Genomic DNA, 12,138 nt, shown 5'->3' on the forward strand with positions numbered 1-12,138 from the left:
GGGGTGCGTGCGCCTCTAGAGCCCACACTCCTTGGGCGCCGCACAGATATCTTCACTCACCTGTGCCTTACCTTTAGGATGCTGTAACTAATTTACGTGTTTAAATCGTAACCCTCTGACCTGACCATAAATTTTTTGAGGTTTAGCATCGTGGTTAAGAGGGTTAAACGCGTTAATATGTTAAAGTGCTCAGGAAAATCCTAGCATCTGACACACGCTATGAAGCGTTATTATTATTATTTCTTTTTTACTTATTATGTCTTAACACCAGTAGCACCCACCATCTAGGAGGGCAGATAGCTCAACGATGTCTTGAGTTCAAATCCCCCTGGAGAGAACTATTTTGTCTTCCCCAGTTCTCAATCAACCCACACTTCTTTTTTCCCTTTTGTGACCAACTAGTGACCAACAAGCTAGCTCCTCTTTCATATTTTATTGTTTCTGTTCCCTGTTATTCCGCAAACACACCATTCTGACATCCCCGTGGTCGCGGCCCGCGGGTGGGACTCCTTCCCGCTGAAGGTAACGCGGCGCAGGTACTCGGGTGAGAAGCACAAAGCAGAGCCGGGGCCAGCGGCTCTCCACTCTCGCCCCTTGCTGACTCCGAAGGCAGGAATGTCGAGCTCGGGATGTCGAAGAGCCAGGCCTAGTGGTCCGGGAAGCGAGCCCTTGGGGGGGGGAGCGTGACTGCTCGAGACCTCAGAGCATTCTACGGAAGACCCGACTAACCCCCCGGGGGCCGTTCACACTCCACTCCTGAAAAGACGTTCGGGAAGAAACAAAAATCAAGAATCACTGGGCGGCCCGGGGGGCTCAGCGGCTGAGCATCTGCCTTGGGTCCAGGGCATGACCTCGGGTCCCGGGGGATCGAGTCCCACATCGAGCTCTCTACGTGGAGTGTCTGCCTTGGGCTCAGGGCGTGACCCCGGGGTCCCTGGATCGAATCTCGTGTCGGGCTCCCTGCAGGGAGCCTGCTTCTCCCTCTGCCGCACTCTGTCTCTCTCTGTGTGTGTCTCTCATGAGTAAATAAATTAAATCTTAAAACAAATCAAGAAACATTTCTGGATTTTTTCCTACTAAATGATCAACACGTCTTCTGAGGCTAAGGCTCCCTGGCGTGTCCTGAAGCACCAGACTCCGCGGGGAAGCGGGAGACCTTAGTGCGCCGAGCACGCGGGCTGCGGGCGGCCTCCTGCGGGGACGAGGCCGGGGGAGGGGGCAAGGGCAGTGCCTCGTCCTCCGGGGGACACGTTATCAGAGCATCGGCGCGGCGGCCTGGGCGTCCCTGCGCGTGGCCCGGCCGTGGGGTCCTGCCCCGGGGCGCCCCGCCGCTGCCTTGGCCCCTCAAGGCCTCACGGGGTTTCCGGAAACGAGCGACCGCCGCGTGGCGCCCGGTGGCCGGCCTGGGGTCAGCCCGGACCGTGTGGTGGCAGAGCCCGTCCCCCGCCCGTCCCCGTCCCCGCCCGTCCCCCGTCCCGTCCCGCATCCCGTGTCCTGTTCCCCGTCCCCCGTCCTGTCCCCCACCCCGTCCCCCGTCCCCGTCCCCGTCTCCCGTCCCCGTCCCGTCCCCGTCCCCCGCCCGTCCCCGTCCCCCGTCCCGTCCCCCGTCCCCATCCCCCGTCCCCGTCCCCTCCCCATCCCCCATCCCGTCCCCGTCCCCCGTCCCATCCCCCGCCCGTCCCCGTCCCCGTCCCCCATCCCGTCCCCGTCCCCCATCCCGTCCCCGACCCCCGTCCCGTCCCCGTCCCGTCCCCGTCCCCGTCCCCCATCCCGTCCCCGACCCCCGTCCCGTCCCCGTCCTGTCCCCGACCCCCGTCCCGTCCCGGCCCGGCCTGCGCGTGGAGCTGAGCGACGTGTCCTGTGTCTTCCAGGCCAGTGGATCGTGCCGTGCCTCAGCTGCTCAGACGCCCGCACCTGTGACTGGAGAGCAGTAACGTGGCAGCCGCTCGACTGCCGGCACGCGGTCCTCAGCAGGCCCGAGCTGCGGCGCTGCCTGCGAGGCCGCAAGGTGGGTGCCCGGGGGGGGGGGGGGGGTCGTGCACGCCGCACAGGCGCTCCGGTGACCCCCATGCCCGGCGCGGGGAGCCGCCCGGGTCCTGCTCCCGAGGCGCGATTCTCCCCGGGCCGGTCTCCGGGACACACGAGCGCGTGAGAGGCCGCCCGTGCTGACCCGGCGCCACGCGGTTCCCTCGGCACAGTGGGCGGGAGCCGAGCCCCGTCAGCAGCAGCCGGTCAGCAGCCGCTCGTCAGGTGCCGCCCGTCAGGTGCCAACCCATCAGGTGCCACCCATTAGGTGCCAACCCGTCAGTAGCCGCCCGTCAGGTGCCGCCCCGTCAGTAGTGGCCCTGCCAGGTGCCGCCCCGTCAGCAGCCCCCCATCAGGTGCCGCCCGTCAGCAGCCCCCCGTCAGGTGCCGCCCGTCAGGTGCCGCCCGTCAGGCGCCGCGGGGCAGGCAGGCCTCTGTAGCTCGCTCTGCACACTCAGGGAACTGTCCCCACGTGCAAGGCCCCGCGTGCTCCGGCTTCCGGGCTGTGGGGCACCTGGACGCCGTGGCCTCGCCCCGTGGCCGGCAGGTGTGCCGTGGGCCGCGCTGGGCCGCCGCCCTTGGTGAGGCCTGGGGGCTGAGCCGGGTCAGCCCTTGTCCAGACGCTCCACGGGGGGCGGCTAGCGCCGGGCTCCTCAACGTGGGCGCGGGGCCAGGGGCCGGGCGGAGGGTGGACGTTCTTCTTCGGGCGATTTCCACGAACACGCCCCAGTGGGCACGGCTGGGCCGCAGGCAGAGCGGCCGTGTTCGTCACCGCCAAGGGGAGCAGGAGACAAGAAGCCCTCACGGATGTGTGAACTCCGGTTCCGCACGGGAGCGGCCTCCGCGCGAGCTGAGTGGGCTGCCGGCGCCCTCACGCCCCCCGACGGTCCAGACAAGCAGCGGGCCCGACCGGGGTCGCCGTCCCACGGCTTAACTCGACTTTCTGACACGTAACAGTCGCTTAAATGCTCGTTGAGGACACGGGTCGGTTCCAGTCGTCTCACGGCCGACGGCGGGCCTGCGAGGGGGCTCTCGGGTCCGTGTGCTATGTCAGGAAGGCAGCTCGGCGGGGCTGAATGATCCCCCACGACCGCACGTGGACGCGTGGCCACCACTCCGGCGCGGTGAACCGCGGCTGCGACGGCCCAACATCCACATCTAAGACACGCAGGACTGGAAGCAACGAGAACAGTCATCGCTCTGCTAGCTGGACTCTCCAAACTCTTCCAGAACGCGGTCCTGACCTCAGAATTTCGGGCCTTCGGGAAAATTCCAAGATGTCACAGTCTATTAACCTGAAAGGCCGTAGGTGCGTGACTAGCGTCCGTGGCTTTTGACATGACGCCTCATCCTCACTTTCTCCATCCACAAAAGCAAAGCCGCCTCCGTGGCCCGCTGCCACGCCGTGGACGACTCGGCCGTGCGGAGCCAGAGCCGTCTTCCTCGACGCCGGCGGCCGGTGCCTCACCCCGCGGGTGCTCCTTTCTCGTGGCTCCGAAGGGGGAGGAATCGGAGACCCGGAGGCCAGCGGGGTTGGGCCCTCGCAGCCTCCGCGGCTGCCTCTCTGCTGTCCTCACGAGGCGACGGGCCTCCCGGCCTCCTCTTCTCCTAAGGACACTGATCCCATCCGGAGGCCCCGCCGCGCCCCCACCCACACCCGGTGACCTCCCGGACGTTCCACCTGCTGATACCACCCGTCCCGGGCCGGGTTTCAACTCCTAAACGGGGCGAGGGGCACACGCGATGTGGTCCTTGCAGATCCCCAGGCTGGTCGCCAGCAGCCCCGCAGAGGGACGGTGACACAATCCCGCCTGGTGGAGAGAGGGCCGCAAAGTCTGCGAGTAGGCCGCGTGGACGCGATCCCGGCCGAGACCAGCCGGCTGGCTGCGCAGCACCGAGGGTTCTCCTAGCCCAGGCGTCCAGGCGCCACGCGGCTTCACTCCGAGCCCCGCTAGCAAGCCCGCCGGCCGGGCCTCCGCCGACCCGGACGTGGTCACCGGGACGCTGAGGTCTTCTCCACACAACAGGGAAGCAGAGCGGTGACACGGCCAGAACGGGAAAAACCCTTCCACAGCAGGATGGAGACCGCCTGCGGGGCGGGGACGCGGCCCGGGAGGCAGAGACCCCTTAGCGGGAAGATCCTATCCCAACCCTGGGGACTCAACGCCAGTCTGGATCCCCAGCGCAGATTGCTGAAGGAGGACGGGTTCCGAGCCACTCTATTTTATAGGGCACGTCCGGGTAGGGCCATCGCCGTAAACTCTCACACACATACGCAAACACGCCTGCACACACAGGGAACTTCTGGAAGCAACACAGCCAAGAATGATGACGTAAGTGAAGGGGAGAGGAGAGGAGCGGCCACAGGACCTGCTGCGTGTTTTGCGAGGCCCAAGGCAACGTGAAAATGAACGCAGGACCCTGGATTCGGTCTTACTCCAGATTTCCAGGAAGGCAACAGCAGAGCGAGAAAGCCAGAGCGGGACGCTCCCCCTGCTCGGACCCCGGGCAGCGCCCCGGGCCTCATGCCCACGAAGCCAGCTTAGGCAGCCAGGTGGGAGCAGCTTTTAAAATATCTGCATGATTTTCATTCTCGTGGGTTAGCTTTTTTTAATCTAAAAATCTCTATTTTAAAAGGCTGTATAAATCAGAACCGGGGCAGAGGCAGTGGAGACGCAAAGGAGGTCCCATATTCACAATCATGGGACCTGGCAATGTACGGACGGGGACAACGTGCACATACACCACGCAGCACACACATAATTGTGCAAACATTCACAGTTATGACTATCGAGGAGCACTTATTTTAAGAAAATTCCATTTGTGACTAGAAGTAGGCTAGCAGGACGCCTGGTGGCTCAGCGGTTGAGCCTCTGCCTTCGGCCCAGGGTGTGATCCCAGGGTCCCAGGATCAAGTCCCACATCGGGCTCCCCGCAGGGAGTCTGCTTCTCCCTCTGCCTGTGTCTCTGCCTCTCTCTGTGTATCTCTCACGAATAAATAAATAAAATCTTTTTTAAAAAAGTATAGGTTTTCCCAGTACATTTATTTCTCATTTTGCATGAGAAAAATTTAAGTATCCAAAGTATCCTGAAATTCTTTCATCCTTTGATTACTAAACTAAGGCAGGTGTCACGCTACCCAGAGGGTTTCACAATCATTATTCTATTCCGAAGACAAACATATGCTAAAGCATACCAGTTGCAAAAAATAGAAAAACAAGTAACACAGATATTTTGCTTTTTTTTTTTTTGATATTTTGCTTTTTAAACCCCTTATATACTGACATTTCTGAGGGGGAGGGGCGGACTCAGTTTCTCCTGAGTCAAACATTCAAAAGGAATGTATTATTTGAGTGACTTTGTGCAGAACTGTACCCAACCCGTGCATCAGAGCGGCGGGGCCAGGGCCAAGGTGCAGTGGGGCCGCCCCAACTCTGCATCCCCCGGTGGGACCGACTGCCAGCCCACTCCACACACCCAGGAGATGTCTGAGCCCAGCACGCTGGCCCTCCGCCCCATGCTCAAGGCCAAGGCCCCTGCACCTTCTCTGACTTGGGTGATTCATTGGCTCGTCTGGTTTTTGCGGTGCTACGATCTGTTCTGGGGGCGAGCAAGCAGGACCCTCGGAGGAGCTGAGTCCCCAGGAGGATGGGGCACCTGAGAGGAGTGACTGTCTCGATGCCGTGTGTTCCAAAGGTGGAGAGCAGCTGGAGACGCGCGCCCTGGACCCCGAGGGTCTGGAAAGTCGCTCCAGGGTGGTGGTGATAGGCCATCTACCAAGCTGAACTGGTTTAACTGAACTGGGGAAAAAAAAGGGGGGGGGGATCTCCATTTTTCCCCCAAAAGAATCTACAAGAAGAGCCCTGTCCCTGACACCGTCCTTGATGTGCTGCAGACTGGGGGGAACCAAGCCGGGGTGGCGAGAGGTGCTGGAGCTTCCCGTGTGGGTTAGGTGCCCGTGGAGCCACTTGGCAGGTGCAGCGGCCCTCCCCACCTGAACCCTCGGTGGATGCGCTCGGTGGGGAGCCACGTGTCACCTCCGCCCCAGCACGCGGGAGCCCTGTGCTAGGCCCTGGTGCAGGCGAGCTTCTGCTGTTGGAGGAGGACGCCTCAGTTGGGAGCACCCGGTTTAAGCGCAGCTAGGATTCGGAGGGGCGGGTGGGACTTGGCGAGCTGGGCCTTGCAGCCCTGCGCTCCCCTGGGCGTCCCCTGGGTGCCCCTGGGGGGCACGGCCCAATGGCATGGGTGCAGCCCTCGCATGCCTCTACTGCGGGCTTCCCCGGACCGATGCAAGGCTGTGCCTGGGAATCCACGGGGCAGGGGGCAGACAGGCCGCAGGAGGGGTCCACGTTCCCAGGGGGTCGCCCTGCAGCCCCTCGGGGCCTTCCTGGGGTCGGCGTCTGCCTTCTGAGCAGTCGAGCAGTCGTGGAGCAGGAGGCCGGCCTGGGGCCTGGACCGTCTGTGCGCAAAGCACGTCCACCCCATTTCCACGTCGTCCGTGTTTGTGGGGCTCCTTTCCAGCTCCCGACGTATCCAAAGCGGAGTCATCTCCAGTCCGGGTGTAGGGTTTGTGTCACGTCGGAGCACGACCCCCTGGAGCGCAGAGCCCGCTGCGGACACCCGGCGCCCACTTAGGAAGCTCCGATGCAAGGGCCACAAGAATTCCCCGGGGCGTGACCTCGTCCTCGTCCTCCTCGAAGAGCCAGATGTAGGGATAAGGTTTAGGAATGTGGTCCTTGGTGGGGGGGCGCCCCTCTAGCTGTTTGTCAGCTGCAGGCGGAGCTCGGAGTTAGAGACCTGAGAGGAGCGCAGTTAGCAACGGGGAGCACGGGAAGGCCATGTTCACCCAAGTACCGAACCGAACCGAGCCCGGGACATAGGAGGCGTAAGGCGCGTCTCGGGGAAATGCTCGCAAGTCCGGGGGTGCTGGGACCCGGCGGCTGGCCAACCTGTAGTAGCGCGTCTGGCCACGCGAGTCCAGGCGTGGTCGCCCCAGGGGCTGTTGGTGGTGAATTTCGACGGGAGGGGGAGGCAAGTGGCCGGGGGGGGGGGGGGGGGGGGGGGGGGGCAGATGGGGAGAGGGAAGAGGGGCAAATGGGGGTAGGGGAGGAGGAGGGGCTGGACGAGGGGCAGAGGGCCTGGGCGGAGAGGAAGAGAGGGGAGGAGGGGAGGGGAGGGACGGGATAGAGGGGAGGGAGGAGGGGTGCAAAGGGGGAGAGGGGGAGGGGAGGGGCAAATGGGGGAGGGGGAGGGGAGGAGAGGGGAGAGGGGCTGGACGAGGGGCAGAGGGCCTGAGTAGAGGGGAGTGGAAGGGCCAGAGGGAGGGGGCAAAGGGGGAGGGAGGAGGGGAGATGGGGAGGGGAGGGGAGGGGCTGGATGAGGGGCAGAGGGCCTGGGTGGAGAGGAAGAGAGGGGAGGAGGGGAGGGGAGGGACGGGATAGAGGGGAGGGAGGAGGAGTGCAAAGGGGGAGAGGGGGAGGGGAGGGGCAGGAGGAAGGGAGGAGGAGGGGCTGGACGGGGGCAGAGGGCCTGAGCGGAGGGGAGGGGCGGGGTGGAGGGGCAAAGGGAGAGGGGGAAGAGGGGAGGAGGGGAGGGGCGGGATACAGGGGAGGGAGGAGGGGTGCAAAGGGGGAGAGGGGGAGGGGAGGGGCGGAGAGGGGGAGGGGAGGGGCGGGGAGGCGGCCCGCCCCGAGGCCGGGTGGGTGGAGCCGCAGGACGCGCAGGGCCCCCACGCAGCCGGGAGGCGCACGCCCACGGGGCAGGGTGTGCTCGTCTGTTCCGCATCTGGCCAAACCGCCTGTGTCAGAGCACGACTTGCCCGCGAGGCGCCTACGGGAGCCCCCTCCCCTCCCCTCCCCCTCCCCCTCCCCTCCCCCTCCCCCCTGCCCCCTGCAGCCAGCGGGTCACCGCGCCTGGGGAGCTGGGCCGGGGAGACGCCGTCAGGCCCTAAAGGTCGCATCCTTCGGGCCTGGCTCCCACGGCGCCGACCGCCAGCCTCGCCCAGGGATGCACCTGCGGGCTGCGGGGGCTCCGCGGGGCCTGGACCTCCCGGAGCCTCCTCGGCGGGCGCGCCTGGGCCTGGGCCGCGCCTTGGCCTCCCCGTGCCGGCTGCCGTGGGCTGGCGTTGCCCGCGTGGCCCGCCCCGGGGCCAACCTTCTGGAAGGTTCCGGTGAGCACCTGCGGGCCGCGCCGGCCCACCTGGGCGCCTCCCGCAGAAATAGCCCCGCTCCTGGGGCGGCTGGCGACCGAGCCCACGCGAGAGGGGAGGGGGAGGGGGAGGGCGAGCCCGAGCCCCCGAAGGCAAGGGCCAGGGGATGCTGCCCGGAGGGAGGGAGCCAGCTCTCGTCCAGCCTCACGGTGAGCCAGGGGCTGCCGCAGCTGCCCTCCCCCTCCCCCTCCCCTCCCCTCCCCCTCCCCTCCTCCCCTGCTGTGGGGCCTCCGCCTGGTTGCTCCTGATGACCCTGCAGGGAGCACGGAGCGGGGCACACCGTCTGCTGCTTAAGGATCACCACCGGGGCTCCGGGGGCTCAGGGCGTGACCCCGGGTCCTGGACCGAGCCTGCCCCGCGCTCCCCGCCTGATGGGAGCCTGCTTCTCCCTCTGCCTCCGCTGCTCCCCCTGCTTGTGCGCTCTCACTCTCTCTCCATCACATAAATACATAAAAATCTTAAAAAAAAAAGTTATCACCATTGTTCGTTCCCTTCATTCATGGTAAATGAAGTGAAAGCCATTTTATTTTCTATTTCACTCAAAAATTCCCATTCTTGGATGCACTTTCGCTGATGCGAGTAATAGCAATACTTTGTGCTATCGTTTGCCTCAGGGACTGATTTTTCATAGACGTCTTTTTAGGCATCCTGTGGACTATATAAATTCAACCTTTCCTAAGTTGCATACTTTTGCTAATTCACACGTGGGAAAAATCCGAATTTAGGTTCTAGTGTTTCCCCCAGAAGGACAGGATGTAGGAGAAGGCGGTGAAGGCCAGCTAGGCGTGCATCACACCCCTGTCTTCCCCTTCCCGCCACTGTAGCTTGGTGACCCCTCCCAGGCTCCCTTGCAGGGGCTGCAGCAGGATGCAGGATGCAGGATGCGGAATGTAGGATGCGGGATGCAGGATGCAGGATGTCATTCTCAGTGGGGGATGCACGCCCTGCTGGCAAGGGGGCCAAGGAACAGGCCCGCAGCCCTCGCCTCCCCTCTCCCTCCACTGGACATCGATCCTACGAAGCTCTCCAGGACCCTAAGTGAAGAGGGCACAGTCTGATGCTGCGGGGCCCCATGCACCCCGCACGTACACCTGCCTGGAACCCGCCCCCCCAATGGTTTTCCAGAGGGAGAAACGGACCTGAGGTGTGTTTGGGCCTTCGTACTTCTTGGGGCCCTATTGGTTACCGCAGCAGCTACCCCACCTCCTACAGGGAGGGGCTGCATCACATTAGGAAACGAAAAAGATGATTAAACCATTCCACGTGTTTTTAATAAGGTGACTTTTAAATAAGCCCCAAGCTTCCACAGAGCCTGGGAACATGATGTGCTTCTAGGCCCTCTGGTCCACGGAGGTGTGAAAAACAGTCGGAAAAATGTCAGCCTGCGTGAACCTGCTGCTGAGTCTCAGGAATAGGACGTGTACGAAACTCCCCAACACATCTTTGCATCCCGCCAGGAGCTGAGGGGCGGCCTCCCAGGCACATCCAGGCACAGGCGGTTCCTCCTCTGCAGACCCCACCTTGTGGGAGGCCGGCCCCCTGCTTGCTGCAGCGACAAGTGCCATCCAATCCCAGGAAGAAAGTTACCCCTGGAATCTGAAATAGGCCTCCCTCGATTCCAGTGATGGGTTTATTTGCCAACCCTGAAGCCATTGTTTCACAAAAGGAGAGAGAAAATTTGCTTTAAGGCTGATTAGTTTGATGCGAATTTTCAAAACGTTCTTGAACAAAATGGGTTTACTGTTATCGCTGCCGCTGTTGCTGCTTTTGTGGGTTTTTTTTTTTTATTATTGTCATAAAAAGCCAATATCGTTCATTTGAGAAAACAGAATAAACAGTTACATCTTCCCTTCAAAATAATCCCGGCTAACTTCCCATGACCCTTTCTACACATCCATATGCTTTTCTTTCACAAAAATGCAATCGTTACTTATATGCTGACTGTAACTAGCTTTTTATAAAAGTTAACTGAAATCTTCCCCATCACAGTGTATCCATATTACAATATAATTGGTAAACGATGAAAAACTTCAAGTGTATGATCAGCCCTTAATATAAGTAATCTGGTGGACGTCCTTACTGCTTCCAATTTATTTTGCTTTTAAAACATATTGTAATAGACATCCTTAAATATTTCCTAGAAGTGGAATTCCTTAAAATTTGCCAACGTACACACACAACCTTCAGCCATCTAACACATGAGAACCGACTTCTGCGCCAGGCACTCTTCTGAAGTTTGGGATTCAGCGGTTGAAAAGAAAGAAGACAAAACGTCTCCCTCATGGTGCTTACACAGTCGTATGGGAGAGGGTTCATCTCCCTGCGCTCATAGGATTGCCGGGCCTTTCGGTAGGGGGAGAAAACTAGCTATTTTGATGTTTTATGGCTGACACTGGTTATTTTTATAATTGCTTACCAGTTATTTGTATTTAATGATCACATTTTTTTTCTTTAATTCCCTATGCCAACCAGCACCTGTGCATGCGAGTGCAAGGCAATGATACTCACTGGAGAGAAGAGGTATTTACAAATTGTACGGCCAGTTATGGATACTTGTTATGGGAGTTTAGGCCTTTTAAAGTCAACCTTTTTGAAAATTCCCCAAATTGAATGATCTAAAATATAGAAAGATTGAACATGAGCCATGTAACTGGAAAACAAAACAAAACAAAAACAAAAACCACTCTATTTCCGGATGTTGTTTCTAAATTGTGTAAGTGCACTTAGAGCAGCTGACCTTTTGAAGTTAGAAATCTTTTAGGTCGGGATACCAATCCACCTCTTCCAAAAACCGCTTCCCCTTCAGAACAGGCCATCTTAACATCACAAGCGCATTTCTATTTTAGTTATATTCATCGTTTCTCTCTTTTGTGACTAGAAAGGCACCGGGAGGAAAAAAAAAAATCTCTAGGAAATAGTCTCCCCAGAGTAGCATCCACCAGACTTGAAAAATGCTATCTGGTTGTTTGCAATTTGGCCCATGTCACGCGAATGTTGGTGGTGCAGTTTCCTCCTCCCGTCGGGGATGGAGGTGCCCGGGGTGGTTCCGAGAGTGTTGGTCCGCTCAGGGTGGCGACGTCTCCTCCAGCTCTCCGTGCAGAGCTCCAGTTCCACCAGCGGCCCTGGGAGTCCTGCTGGGGATCTGCGGCAGGGCTGGCCCGGCAAGAGCTGTGACAGAGACATCCCTACCTTCTCGGACGTTTCCTCCAAACAAGCTAATGACTTGCAAGTGCCCAGCAATGCACCACAGGGCACACTGGGTGCCTTTAAAAAACGCGACGTGCCCTTCCGGTGCCTCAATGCCATCTCTCACTGTGTGTGGAGCTGACTGCGTGCCAGGAACCAGATAGGTATTAAAATTTCATGGAAGTTCTCTAATGTGGTGCTATTATCTTTCCCATTTTACACATAAGAGATGGAATCCTCTGAGCAGTCACAATTTATTGAAGATGGTCTGTTTATTATTTTATTTTAAATTTTTATTTATTTATGATAGTCACAGAGAGAGAGAGAGAGAGAGAGGCAGAGACATAGGCAGAGGGAGGAGCAGGCTCCATGCACCGGGAGCCCGACGTGGGATTCGATCCCGGGTCTCTAGGATCGCGCCCTGGGCCAAAGCAGGCGCTAAACCGCTGCACCACCCAGGGATCCTGAAGATGGTCTGTCTAATAAATAACCATACCTAAGAATTCTGACCCTTAACTCTCTCTGCCTCTGACATTTTTTGTGGGCTGCATCTTTGTATAGCCCCAAAGAGAACCCAAATATCTTGAAATGTTCATTTCTCAGTAACATGCAGATACTTTGATTTTCGTGGAGCCCTGTATGTCTCCCTGTGGACCACAATACAGACGCCCGATGATCTTACTGGCTGCCCGGAGATACCCTCAGAGGGATCGCAGCGC

General features: G+C 59.8%; 1 protein-coding gene across 1 annotated transcript in view; it reads left to right on the forward strand.

Moving 5' to 3' along the window:
* CPED1 (cadherin like and PC-esterase domain containing 1) overlaps nucleotides 1-12,138 on the forward strand; it is a 263,028-nt gene that overhangs the window by 225,471 nt on the left and 25,419 nt on the right. The window contains exon 17 of the mRNA XM_072764904.1: nucleotides 1,872-2,008. Coding sequence (XP_072621005.1) covers nucleotides 1,872-2,008 — 137 coding nt within the window. The remainder of the gene's footprint in view (nucleotides 1-1,871; nucleotides 2,009-12,138) is intronic.

The sequence above is a fragment of the Vulpes vulpes genome, chromosome 7 (assembly GCF_048418805.1).
Source record: "Vulpes vulpes isolate BD-2025 chromosome 7, VulVul3, whole genome shotgun sequence".
Lineage (NCBI taxonomy): Eukaryota > Metazoa > Chordata > Mammalia > Carnivora > Canidae > Vulpes > Vulpes vulpes.